This window comes from Nothoprocta perdicaria, unplaced genomic scaffold (assembly GCF_003342845.1).
Source record: "Nothoprocta perdicaria isolate Ctin4 unplaced genomic scaffold, notPer1 scaffold_64, whole genome shotgun sequence".
NCBI lineage: Eukaryota > Metazoa > Chordata > Aves > Tinamiformes > Tinamidae > Nothoprocta > Nothoprocta perdicaria.
Window position 1 is genome coordinate 2788562 of NW_020455910.1, and position 12343 is coordinate 2800904.

The 12343-nt window shown below is 39.1% G+C and overlaps 1 protein-coding gene across 1 annotated transcript in view; it reads left to right on the plus strand.

Moving 5' to 3' along the window:
- VPS13B (vacuolar protein sorting 13 homolog B) overlaps positions 1–12343 on the plus strand; it is a 399744-nt gene that overhangs the window by 280363 nt on the left and 107038 nt on the right. The window contains exon 33 of the mRNA XM_026049995.1: positions 6371–7076. Coding sequence (XP_025905780.1) covers positions 6371–7076 — 706 coding nt within the window. The remainder of the gene's footprint in view (positions 1–6370; positions 7077–12343) is intronic.

The following is a 12343-nucleotide window of genomic DNA, read 5'->3' on the forward strand; positions in this document are numbered from 1 at the left end:
ATAGATTTCTTTAAAAAAAAAAGAAGTTAAAATATTGAGCATAGAAGTCCTCATTGGCTATTAATAGTAGAGCATGACAAACATGTTGTCTGTACTAAGATAGAAAAACTAACTCTGCCRGGTTAGAAATAATTTATCATTTGAATATAACCATGTTACAACTGGAACATTTAACACAGGCTTTGATTTATGAATATGTGGACCAGTGTTTAACAGAAAGTAGCCTGTTACTGTAATATTGAAGAGCTGGAAGAATGTTGCACAAAGAAGCTGAATTTGTGTTATTCTTAGCTATCACTTCTTTCACATAATCGCTGTAGTACTATGAAAACTAARATTGAATTCTTGTTGGGAGTTGTTTAGTATACATGATTACGCTAAATAAAATTAGCATCATTTTTTTCTGCAGCAAATTCTGAATAAAAAGAGTTTTTTAAAAAAATGACTTCTTACTATTTCAAGTATTTGTGGTATTTTTGTTGCTGCATTTTAATTTGGTTTAATTGTTTCCTTTTTGAAGGAAGCTTTTGATTCGTATAATATATATCCTCATTCTCCAGTTGGGTTGAGAAAAGTATATGTGGGTCTGTCAAGATCAAATTTCAGGATTGAAGTTTTAATTTCAAACTTGGGAAAAAGTTCATTATAAATTAAACTCGAAGACATCATTTGTTGCTTTAAAATGTTTCTATGTGTATGTTTTATATTTTTAGTTGAGTTTAGTATTTCAATTTGCAAAACAGTTGTCAGAATTATAAAAGTCATATAGTCCATATGCACAGGAGTATAAATTTGTTGTACTTGAAGTGTTCAGTAGAAAAATATAGTAAAAAAATCTTCAGTTAACAAAAGAAAATTAGATCTTTAGAAAGCAATGACATGTCAAATAAACTGTATATTCTCAGAAGTGCTTTGATCAAATAGTTGAAATACTTAGAATTCTTAAAATACTTAGAACTCTTAGAAAGCCAGAGAGAAATCACAAAGTGTTTCCTTTGTAGTAGAAGAAAACTGAAACTTACTGTTTTTCCTTACCTAACCTTGTATGTTAGGCAAAATTATTATTTCCATGAAAATATTTCTGCTTTTTAGCAAGAAAATTAAAATCAGATCATGTAGCACTGAGATGGAGCCGATGCACCTGGCCCTTTGATTCTGTGGTTTCACTCCTGTGGCTCTTTCCACAATTTATGTTATGTAATGTGCGGAGTGATCTCATGATTGGCTGAAGTTTTTAATTGGAGTTAAGGAAATGTTCTTGGAGGCTGGAAATTTTACTTCAATAGTGCCATTATATAACAATACTCAATATGAGAAACTGGAAAAATAATGCAGAGGGAGATGTTGTGGACTAGAGTGCTTGTCCTTCCAGAGATTCTCCTGCTTACTCGGGTTCTACCAAGTAGAGAGCGAGCCTGTAAAGTGCAGAAAAGTACCAGTAAAAGAAAATAATGCTGAAACTGATAGAATTTTTAATAGTGAAACTTTGTACATGGTTCCACTTGTTACTGTTGAAAGCCCTTGAGGGATTAAGAAAGTTAAAACATAACTTAAAATGTTGCCTATGGCTTTAAAATACCTTGCTTTGGTTTGGAAAATGTATTAATTTTGAATCTAACTATTAATTTCCGTGTTTACCTTGGTCATTTTACCATCTCAATGCATTTATCACAAAAAAAAAAATTAAAAAAGGAAAAGAAATGGAAAGAATTGCCTGGTTAAGATTGTGCTGACTGTAAATGAGACTGTTTTTCCAGTTTTGAAAGGCAATTGAATTTATTTGCCCTGATTTTAGGAAGTACTTCTTGGTGTGTGTGCTACAAGACACGCTATTTCCATGCCCTGTTACTGGGTAGATATATGTCATATGCCCCGTTGCGCTCAAGGGGTTAAGCTAKTAAAGGTACCTATCTCGCACATGAAAAGGAAGAATTAGCTGCAGTTCCCCAGCTACCAGCGCAGCTTTCAGCACCTTTCCTAGGGGTTCTAGTATTGATGGGATATATAACTGTGGGAGGATGAGAAAATGCACCAAAGTGATCTAAGAAGTAAACTATCAACTTGACATTTTTTGTAGCCATTGAAAACCTTTTCATATTGCAACTCATTCTGACAGTGAAACTGTAGAATTCCGCTGATTTAAGTACCATCTGGTTATGCTCAAAGCTTTAAAGCTGTTATCTCAGCATAAAATTTCAGCGTCCTATACTTTTTTCTTCGCCAAACTATCCATTTTTAAGCCACAAATATTTTTCCAGTCCCTTCAGATTTTATCTAAAAGTATATTTTAACAGTATTTAAATAGTTCTTAAACAATAACAATTTATCTTGATAGATGACATGCTGTGTTTTTTCATTTTATTTTAATTAGCTATTGTGGAACCAAATTCCCTTTTGTTTTATTCCTTTGAATACTGTTTAATTACAGTTATCATGCCAAATATCTTAAAGGTTATTTTACCAATACAGTTTCATTTAACATAAGCCATGTGGAATCAATAGTCCTGTTTCCTAAAGTGAATGCTTGGAAAATCTTACATTCATATGTTAAGAGTACACATCCTTTCCTCATTAGTTGGAAAGTACAGGGATTTTGGCACAGGTTCTGTGTGGAAGCATTGTGCAGCTTTTATATGGATTTTGTTTTTAGCCTTTGATGACACTGTTTAGAATAGGAAGTATCTAATAAGTAAAGCATTTTGTCTAATGTGCTGCCAGTGTGTTTAATATATGCCTGGAGGTCTGAAACATTATCTTCTCCACTGCAGTAATATGCATTTAATTCTCTGAAAGCAGAAGGTCGAACTTTTAAAAGGGACTCAAAGTACATTTTCAACTAAAATAATTCAAAACATATGGGATAGGGGTCCAGAGTAATGTACAGTTGGTTTTTATGGTTTAATCATGATCATGTTAATGCACACCAGTAGCTAATTAAAGAAAACTTTTATTGTTCATTTTAAATGGGTTATGTAAAGAGTAAGAGAATTGATATAATACAGCCCAATGATAAATGTTACCATTACATTTGCTAGCAGCAAGGTGATATTGCTGTTCTTGACATCTTTAAAGTGTTGGCCATTTATTCCATAAGAAAGCAAAATATCTTTTTAGAGTTATTATGCTAAGGATCATTCCTTCTCGTCCCCTTATCYCATTCMAGGAATACCTAGATRATGTCTGGGTTTATTCTTAGGTGTATTTCCAAGTTAGTCGTGAATCTAACTTGGCCCTTTTGGTGCTTCCAGAGCTGAAATTGAGGCAAAAAGTCTCAGTCATTTTTCTGCACCTTTGTTGGGTACCCGGTAGTACTACAGAAAAACTGCCTTGCACATTTGCCCCAAGCTTTGTAGTATATATAGTAAGAGAGGACGTAAAGCAGAATTCCATTGTGGAACGGGGTGGCATGGAAATATGTAATCGGATACGGTGCCTTTCACCTTTTGGGCACTGGTTCCTATTCCGTGCTGCTCAGTGCCGAGCAGAAGTTACCATCTGACTGCCGTGCAGTGACCTATGTGCGTTGATTTGGGGGTCTCAGTAACGTTTCTGTTAGCTGAATATGTCCACATAACAGGAAACTCAACAGTTGGGACCAATTATCACCCTTTCAGTAGTCTTAGCACAGAAACACAAGTCTGAGCGGGGTTGCAAGCAGAGCTGCTTTCCCACTTTCCTCTAGGTGCTTCACACAAACCAGAACATTTGGTAAATATTTAGTTATAAAAAGAGGCAGAAGAAAAGAACTGAGCTTTAGCTCAGATCTGTCTGGCTCTGAAAAGAGACGGTGCCTTTGCAAACCAAACGTTCTGCATTCTGCCCTGCACTCAGCTGTTCTCGTGCCGTGTTTCTCACTTGGGAAGGTTATTGTGCYGTGAACAAGCGCGTGATCCCTGTGGCGAGCGCATCCAGGAGCCGCAGGGATTTCTGCCGCGTGCAGCGGAACGAGAGAAGGCCACAGGCTGCCCTGAGAGCCCCTTCACTGCTGAAACCTGCTCTCTGAAAAGATTTTTTTAGGACTGAATTGAAGGCTGTGGAGCAATTAAAACCTGCTGGGTTTAACAGCACATACCCTGTATTTGGTTTCAGGCAGCATTTCCATCAAATGATACGGCAGGATTTTTTCACTCTTCTGCTTTCTGTTTGCCCTGAATACATAAGCAATAACCCACCCCTTAGCATTTTGAAAGCATCGTCAGTGCAGGAAATGGGCAAAATACTGTGGAGTTTTCCAGATTAAGAAACTAGGGTGTAAATAGTCTAAATTTGCTGGGATATCGGGAGGAGTCAGGATTTCTTGGCTCACAGTGTAATTCATTAAGTCAGCCTCTAGTTAAGTTACTTTTACAGAGGYGGCATTAAAAGTGGTATCACATTTACAAGTCAATGATATGAGTCTGTCATAGAAATCAGCCACAAGRAATTTTATTGGTTATTTGAAAAATATGTACATGAGTGAATCAGAAAAGATTGTAACCAGAGCTGGCAAAAACCTTTTCAAAGACATCTCAGCTAGTTAATGGTTCTGTTTCAGGATTTCCTCTGCAGGACTTTCCACTGCTATGTTCAGTTTTTGAAAGGGATCGGGAGAAGAGGGAAGGGAATTAAAGTATCCCTTTATTTTAGAAAGCACAGCATTAAGGAATCTCAATGCTAAAACAAACAAAAATAAAACAAAAAGAATTATTCTCCACAATAATCAAATGCTGTAGTAAGTGTATTGTTTTATATATAAAGATCAAAGTTGAAAGTAATCCAGTTGATTCAGTTCTTCTCTGCTCTTCTTTCCTGTAATATAGTTTCTGATAGATTTTGAAAATACTTTTAATTCACTATTATTCTTTCAAACAGCAGTTAAGGTGCATTTTGCGCTGTTTTATAACTGCCTTTTCAGAGATTCATTAGGGTGGAGAAGATAAAAGCAAAGTATTAAGGTAGATCCTCGAATGAAGAAATGAAACCATTGAGGAAATGGGCAGCAGCAGTCCAAAAAAACAACAAAACGTTGGACAGCATCAGAGTGGAAACTGAGACACAAGGCATCATTTTGCTGCCATATAAAATCCTAGTGATGCCACTTCTTGAATTCTGTGTAGAGTACTCAAAAAGGACACAGTGGAATTACAGAAAGCACAGAAATGTAAAAGGAAAAGGAAAAGTGCAGAGCAGTAGCTTTGTGAAGAGACTAAGAAGGCTGTGGCTGTCCGGTCTGGAGAGGAAAAGACTGCGGGGACGTGTGATGAATGTTTATAGAGTCATAAAAGCAGTGATAAAGGCAGATGTGCAGTTCAAATCCTGCAGAACAAGAAATAGAGGAAATGCAATGAAACTAATAGAAGATTGATTAAAAACAAAGAAAAGAAATTATGTCTACATGTCCACTGAATTTCCGGAATTTGCTGCCCCAGGAGGTTGTGGAGGCAGACAGTGTCAGCAGGTTCAAAGAAGGGAGTGGACGAACTCACGAACGAGAGCTGCAGGGATGGCTGCACAGGTGCATTCCCACCAGCATTCCCAATGGAGCACCCAGGGAGGCCTGGGGAATCCAGGGGAAWGAGTTACAGAAAGCGGCAGGGCGCAGGATCACTCTCTCTCCGCATCCTCCTAGTGCTTTCCGTGCAATCTGTGCAATGGTTTCTCATGCAAGACCCTGTGAATGTCTCAGCCAAGGCTGGGTAGCCTTGGAGAGCTCGTCTTAGCTCCTACCCCGTCAGAGGCAGTCTTTATATTGCTGACTCTTACTTCAGCTTTACTGTTTTATATAATGCAGCTGTCACTTCTATGACTCTTAAGAAAAATATTCTTTCTACAGCATATTTGTGTATTTCAGTTTACAATTTCCTTTTAGTCTTTTTATCTTTTTGCAATAGATTAATAATGCATTCTATTTATTTCMTGCAATCATCAAAAAACAGTTTAGTGCCAAAGAGAACTTTGAGCAAAGAGAACTTCTTTGAGCATTAGTGCTCCAAACTGGAAAACAGTTCTGTCTAGCCTTTTCATTTAAAATCTATTATTTAAGGAGATATTATCGGATTTTTAACCGAAGATTTCTTTCAGATTCTTTAGAGTACAAGGAATGATAGTTGTTTTCTGTTTTTAAAAAAAGAATTTGTTTAAGCCTAGGAATTATTATTCCTTCTTTCCCTCACATGTCCTTTTGGCAYGTCTTCTGCTGTGAGTCATCATTTCATTGGAACAGACACCTGCTGTCTCTTCATGAGTGATGACTGTGTTAAAGTCAACTTGGCAGATTTTTGTATAATTCTCTTTTTTGACATCGTGTTTTTATAGYGATTATTTGTTGCCACTGAGATGAAAATAGTTGGGCTACGGCTGTTGTAAGTTAATACAATGTTTTCCTTCACAGGTTTCCAAGCAAGAGCAGAAGAAAACGGATGTGTCCGATGGAGGAACGGCCGACACCTCGTCCCGTTACAGCGGGGCGCAGGACAGTGGCATTGGCAGCGACAGCGTGAGGATCCGCATCGTGCAGATCGAGCAGCACAGCGGCACCAGCCAGCACCGCCTCGCCCGCCCCTCGCGCCACTCCTCCATCGTGAAGAACCTCAACTTCATCCCCTTCGACGTGTTCCTCACGGCGAGTCGCATCTCCCTGATGACCTACTCGTGTAGCGCCCTACCCAAACCGAAATCCCCGCCGGCGCCCAAGGAGGGCGAGAAAAGGAGCAGAAGCTCCTTGAACCTGCCRGTGGCGGCGGGTGCAGGGAGCCACCACGACGGCGACGAGGTCCCACAGGGAGGCATCTCCTCCGTCACGGCGGCCGATCTGCTGAACGGTAACGCGGCACCGGCCGCGGGCAGGAGACCCGGGCTCTTGTCCCTGGAAAGCCTGCACGCTTCCACGAGGTCGTCCGCCCGGCAAGCCCTTGGCATAACCATCGTGCGGCAGCCCGGGCGCAGGGGCGCCGGCGACGTGGAGCTCCAGCCCTTCCTCTACCTCGTGGTGTCGCAGCCCTCCGTGCTCCTCAGCTGCCACCACCGGAAGCAGAAGGTGGAAATATCCATGTTTGACGCAGGGCTTAAAGGAGTAGCCTCGGACTACAAGTGCACGGGTAAGATTGTGCGGTTCATCCCTGGTAAAAACTGCCAAAGTGACGAGACTTCTCACACTTGCTGGAGTGGGGAAGGAGAACACAGCTGATGGACTACGAGGGTGTCTTTAAAAACCAATCGGTAAATAAATCAATCAGTAAATACAGGTGTTTATAGGATTATACACCACAACCGAGTCAAGCCAAGTGTGTAGAAAGTTTGAAGTGAATTAACATCTACCCTTCTAGCAGTCACTTCTTCCTGTTCCTCAGTATTTCTGTCTCAGCAGAGCTTTGAATTCAGATTGTTGCACTGCCTTAACACTTCAGTGCTATCTGAGGAACTAAGGGTTTGTAAGTTGAGCTGGTTTCATAAAAAGCATTTTTATGACCGAGAATTACAATATTTTCTCATATTAGCTTACTGCTAAAATTTAAAGCAAAAACAAAAACATTGTTGAAGCAAATGGTGTTTTGATCATGAACTGTAAGAAAATTATGGTCATCTTCCATATGGCGTGTAATGATGCCATCTCTGTCCAGCTTTTATTCAGATGAATACTCAGTTTCCTTCTCTTAAAAAATGTGTCCTTTTATTATGATTTAAAAATTATTTTTTCCTTTCTTTCCTTCCTTCCTTCCTTCCTTCCTTCCTTCCTTCCTTCCTTCCTTCCTTCCTTCCTTCCTTCCTTCCTTCCTTCCTTCCTTCCTTCCTTCTTTCTTTCTTTCTTTCTTTCTTTCTTTCTTTCTTTCTTTCTTTCTTTCTTTCTTTCTTTCTTTCTTTCTTTCTTTCTTTCATTTCATTTCATTTCGTTTCATAGAGTTTATAGTAATGCATAACTGCTGAAGAGGAAAAAAAGTCTTTCTGAAAATTTCTTTTTCTGTCTTACCTGCACTACTGAAGAGAGAAGTCGAAGGGCTGTGGTTCTTTTGTCTGCCTGCCAGCACTGGGTGTATGGCTTGAATGAGACAGATCTTTACTCTGCAGAATGTTAMCAAAAATTGCTTAGAGGAGGATGCAAGGAACTGCTGAAAGAGCAGCCAGAATAGTGTGTTCTGTTACATGAATGAGAGCTGTAGGTCAAGARCATAGCAGGTTTTTCTCTTGCCAAATTTCTTACAACACATGAATTATGAAAAGCTTTCATCTAGCTGTGCTGAATCTTTGCGGCGTGAGGTAGTGTCTTTTGAATATTGAAAGTGCTGTGTAGATACAAAGGACTGGCATGTTACTTTCAATGAATTTAAACTTTCTTTAGAAATCTTAAATACAATAAAATTTCTTAAAAGAGATAGTGAACAGAAAGAGGAAGAGTGGGCAGTTGAAGACAAACGTGAAAGGCTTTTTTTTCATTTTTGCTTCCACTTTCATATTTCCCTGTTGTTGCTCCCTACTCTCAGGAGAAATAGAACTGCCTCATAAATTTCTTATTAGCCATTGTAGGGCTAACAAACATAGTATTTTACCATCTTTTCACTTCTGCTGATTTTGAAATACGTAATTATGAATATAAGCCTGTGTGCCATCTGTGACTCTAAGCAAAAAATAATACTGCATCAACAGAGTTTCACAAATAAATACTGTATCAATATATCATTTAATATGTAGACAGAAGTATAGTAATAAAGCGGAACTATTTTTATTATCTAGATGATAAATTCCATGAAACCAAGTCATCGGAGAAAATAGGATATATGGGGTAAAAGATTTCACATTTTATTGGGTTATAAAATAAGATTGTTTTCCATCTCTCTATATTGAATCTTATCAGTACACTGTCAGGTTGAGAATATGCTCTCAGGCACATTTTGAGCTACTGTTGTTGATGTGATTGAGGATTGTCCGTGACTGACGAGCCTAAGAACAACTTGAAGGAAAACATAGGAAGAGTTGTAAGTGAGAGGTCACAACCTCCTTGACTTAGTGTTTTGGGAAGATGCTTTTGAGCTTCTTCACATCTGATGTCTGAGGTATTCAAGCCTGTCCTTGTACGAGCTGCTGCCACRTTAGGATAAACTGGGCAAGAGTCTCCATTCTGCTCCTGCAGTGAGAATCACCCAATCACAGATTTCGCTTCCTGATCCTTCCAGCAATCAAGTATCCGTGGATGCAGGTGGCTTTATTCTAGAAAAATAGTCTGTCCACAACCTGTAATTAAATTTTCCTACAAATTCCAAGTGGATCAGAGAACCCAGAAACATGACAAGACGTTTAAGTAATGAAGGGAGTAGGAGCTTGTGGCCTGAGAGCAACTAGCTCCCCATGACTGTTCAGTGAGACCTGCAGAGGTCCTACAGAGGCACAAGGATGCAGGGGTGTCTGTTTGTTTATTTTTTCTTTTTTTCTGACAGACAAATGTGCCTTTCTGTCCCATAAAGAGTGTGGAGGCAGGAGTCACACRTCAGGGGATGGCAGAACTTGTGGTTCCATCTCGTGGCCTTCGTGGGCGATAATAAATAGCCACATTTGTCAGACGGTCTCCTGTGCTGCATGCCCAATGCTCAGGGCTTGCCTCAAAAAACACGGAGAGAAGTAGCTGCCAAAGTTCTAAAACCTAAAAGCACTACCTTAAATAGATCTAAAAAGTTACTAAAAATCATCCACACTTAAAGGCGCATACTAATTCACACAGCAAAACAGGTAATATAAAGTTTTTATTGCCCCTTTTTCGGGAAAACTTGCTGTGCCTCGAATTGTGTCATTCAGGATTAATGCTGCCGTGCTCCTGTAGTAACATGTTACTGTTGGAAATTTCTATTTTAAATCTCTCTTACATATTTTGGAGGGAAAATTGCCATTAACTGCAATATGATATATAAAACAACGTATTATATGATATTCCATCAGGAGCTTTGCACTGCATGCACTAAGTTGCTCTAGTCAGTTTGGTCCATCAGGCCAGTTTTGGTTGATATTATGACTGCTCGCTGACAATTTTATTGGAAAGAGATATATCATCCAGCTGAAGAATGATAAAAAGCTTATTTAAAGAAGTAAGTTAGCTTCTCTSCCTCTGTACAGCAGCTTTGTACTAAAGTCTTACATTTTTCTGCATGTCAAGGACTGTACGATGGGAAGGGGCAGAAATACTGTTTCATTTACAGGGACTGTCACAACAGAATGGGAGCGGCACTCAAGTTAAACAGACATATAAGATATATTTAAATGAAGTTTTAAGAACTTATAGAATATATTCATTTTTTGAGAAAAATTTAAGCAGTGAAACTGTGCAGTCAGGCCTGATGAGAACGTTGTGTGTGTTCTACCTTACGGCAGAGATGGGCAACACCACCGCCTCAGCTCTGGAGGTCAGGGCAAGTTTCATCCCAACCTGAAAAGTTTAGCCTTGTCTGGGAGAGAGAGACATGCATGATGTTTGCATTACATAGAGTAGCTGAACTGTATATGAACTAGGTTACTTAGACCCAAATAATAACAAATAATAACTAATTACAGTTATAATAACAACTGTGCCATTTCAAACCATTTCAAATCATCACTCTGTATAGATACAGACCCTATATTTATACCACATACAAATATTTTATGAATGGCCTCATGCATTTGGAAGAACTGTTTGGAATGTYGTGTAAAAGTAAAGATCTGACTGCAATTAGTTCAACTGCAAGGGTGTTATGGGTGTTATGAGTGTTATGAAATACTGTGTTTTTGTGAAAGTAAAAGAAAATTACAATTTTAAATTACATGAGATAGTTTTAAAGAAAACTCTAGGACAAAGAAAAGTTAGTAGCAGTTTAGACCCAGTTTTGTTCTCCATCAAAGCAGTGGTTCTGGGCTAGTGACGAAACCAAGCTTGCTGCCTTATGGTAACCARCTCCTTCCAACACATGCAGTAATGAAGATTTTGATGTTGATATATGAAACTACCCACATTTTAACTGGAATACGCATTTGGTTCTTATTTTTGAATGATAATAGAACAAATGCAAATAGAACATAATGAACTTCACTCATTTATACAAGAGATAATTGTGCTGGGTCTAGAGCACCCGACTTCATCTGAAACTCTTGGCTCCTCTGTTCATTGGCCATGTTATTGTATGCTTACTTTATGAAAGATGAGAGAACTTAAGAAGAAAATGGGAGGAAATTGACTGTTTAAGAGTTAAATACTGTCRGGATGTTAATTAGCAATTAGTAGTAGCACATTTCCAGCAGGCCAGGGGCTCTGTAAGGGAGCACTTGCCTAGCTCGGAGCCAAAGACTAGTGGATGTGCTTTCAATTTCCTCAGCCTTCCCTTCAAACCGTGTCCACTGGCAAGTCAGTTTGTAGGAGGAGGGAGTTTATTAGGATATTATACTGTAGGCTGAATTTTATTATGGTTGTGCTCRGCTGCTTCATTTGTGTTTTAAATTATTTCTGTAATTGCACAGCTTGATTGCAATTATGTTACTTAACACCAGCGATGGGAACTTCAAAACAAAGTAAATAAATTAATTGAATAAATATTAGCTACTCAGTAAATGTCATTCAAAAGAGTAGCTTTGCACTGGGCTGACTTGTAAGATTCTGTATAAACAGCCTAAAAGATACTGTAAAACAACCTTTTCATTCAGTGCTCATCCTGTGTTTAACAAAAGTGGCATCTGCTAGCCATTAGTTTTGGCAAATAGATCATTGGCCATTTCCACTTAAATAAAAGTGGGTGCAATTGTTTTTAATGTAATCTCATAAGCCGCTTTTATAAATATTTTTTTAAAATCTTTATTTGCTTTGTTTCAGGTAATGTAATCCAGATACAAAATTGCCTCATTTCCTGAGCATGGTGCTCTGGGCATTCTTCAAAAATATTTTTCCTATTTGTTTGTTTGTTTATTTTTAAAGAGGAGATTGTGTGGCTTGGTCATTTGACAGGGGAGAAATTTCCCCGTGAATATTTGTTGTTATGCATGGAATTTCTTCAGCTTCCTCTGGTGAAACATTGCAGCCATTGTGAGGCCGTCTCAAATTATTCCTGATTTTTTTAACTAATTTTTTTATTTTCTAACACCCCCACCTTTGGTGGCAGGGCGTCCGTGAAGACGCAGTAGCTGGGAGCACGTGTCGCCTCCGCTCGCATGGCGGCGGGCCGCAGCCTGGATGCTGTGGASTCTCTTTCTCTGGAGGTCTCCAAACCCGCCTGGATGCCACCCTGTGCCCCGTGCTCTGGGTGTCCCTGCTGGCGCAGGGGGCTGGACTGAATGATCTCTAGAGGTCCCTTCCAACCTCAACCATTCTGTGACTCTGCAGTCGTGCCCCTGAAGGGTCAGCGCGTTGCGGAGCACC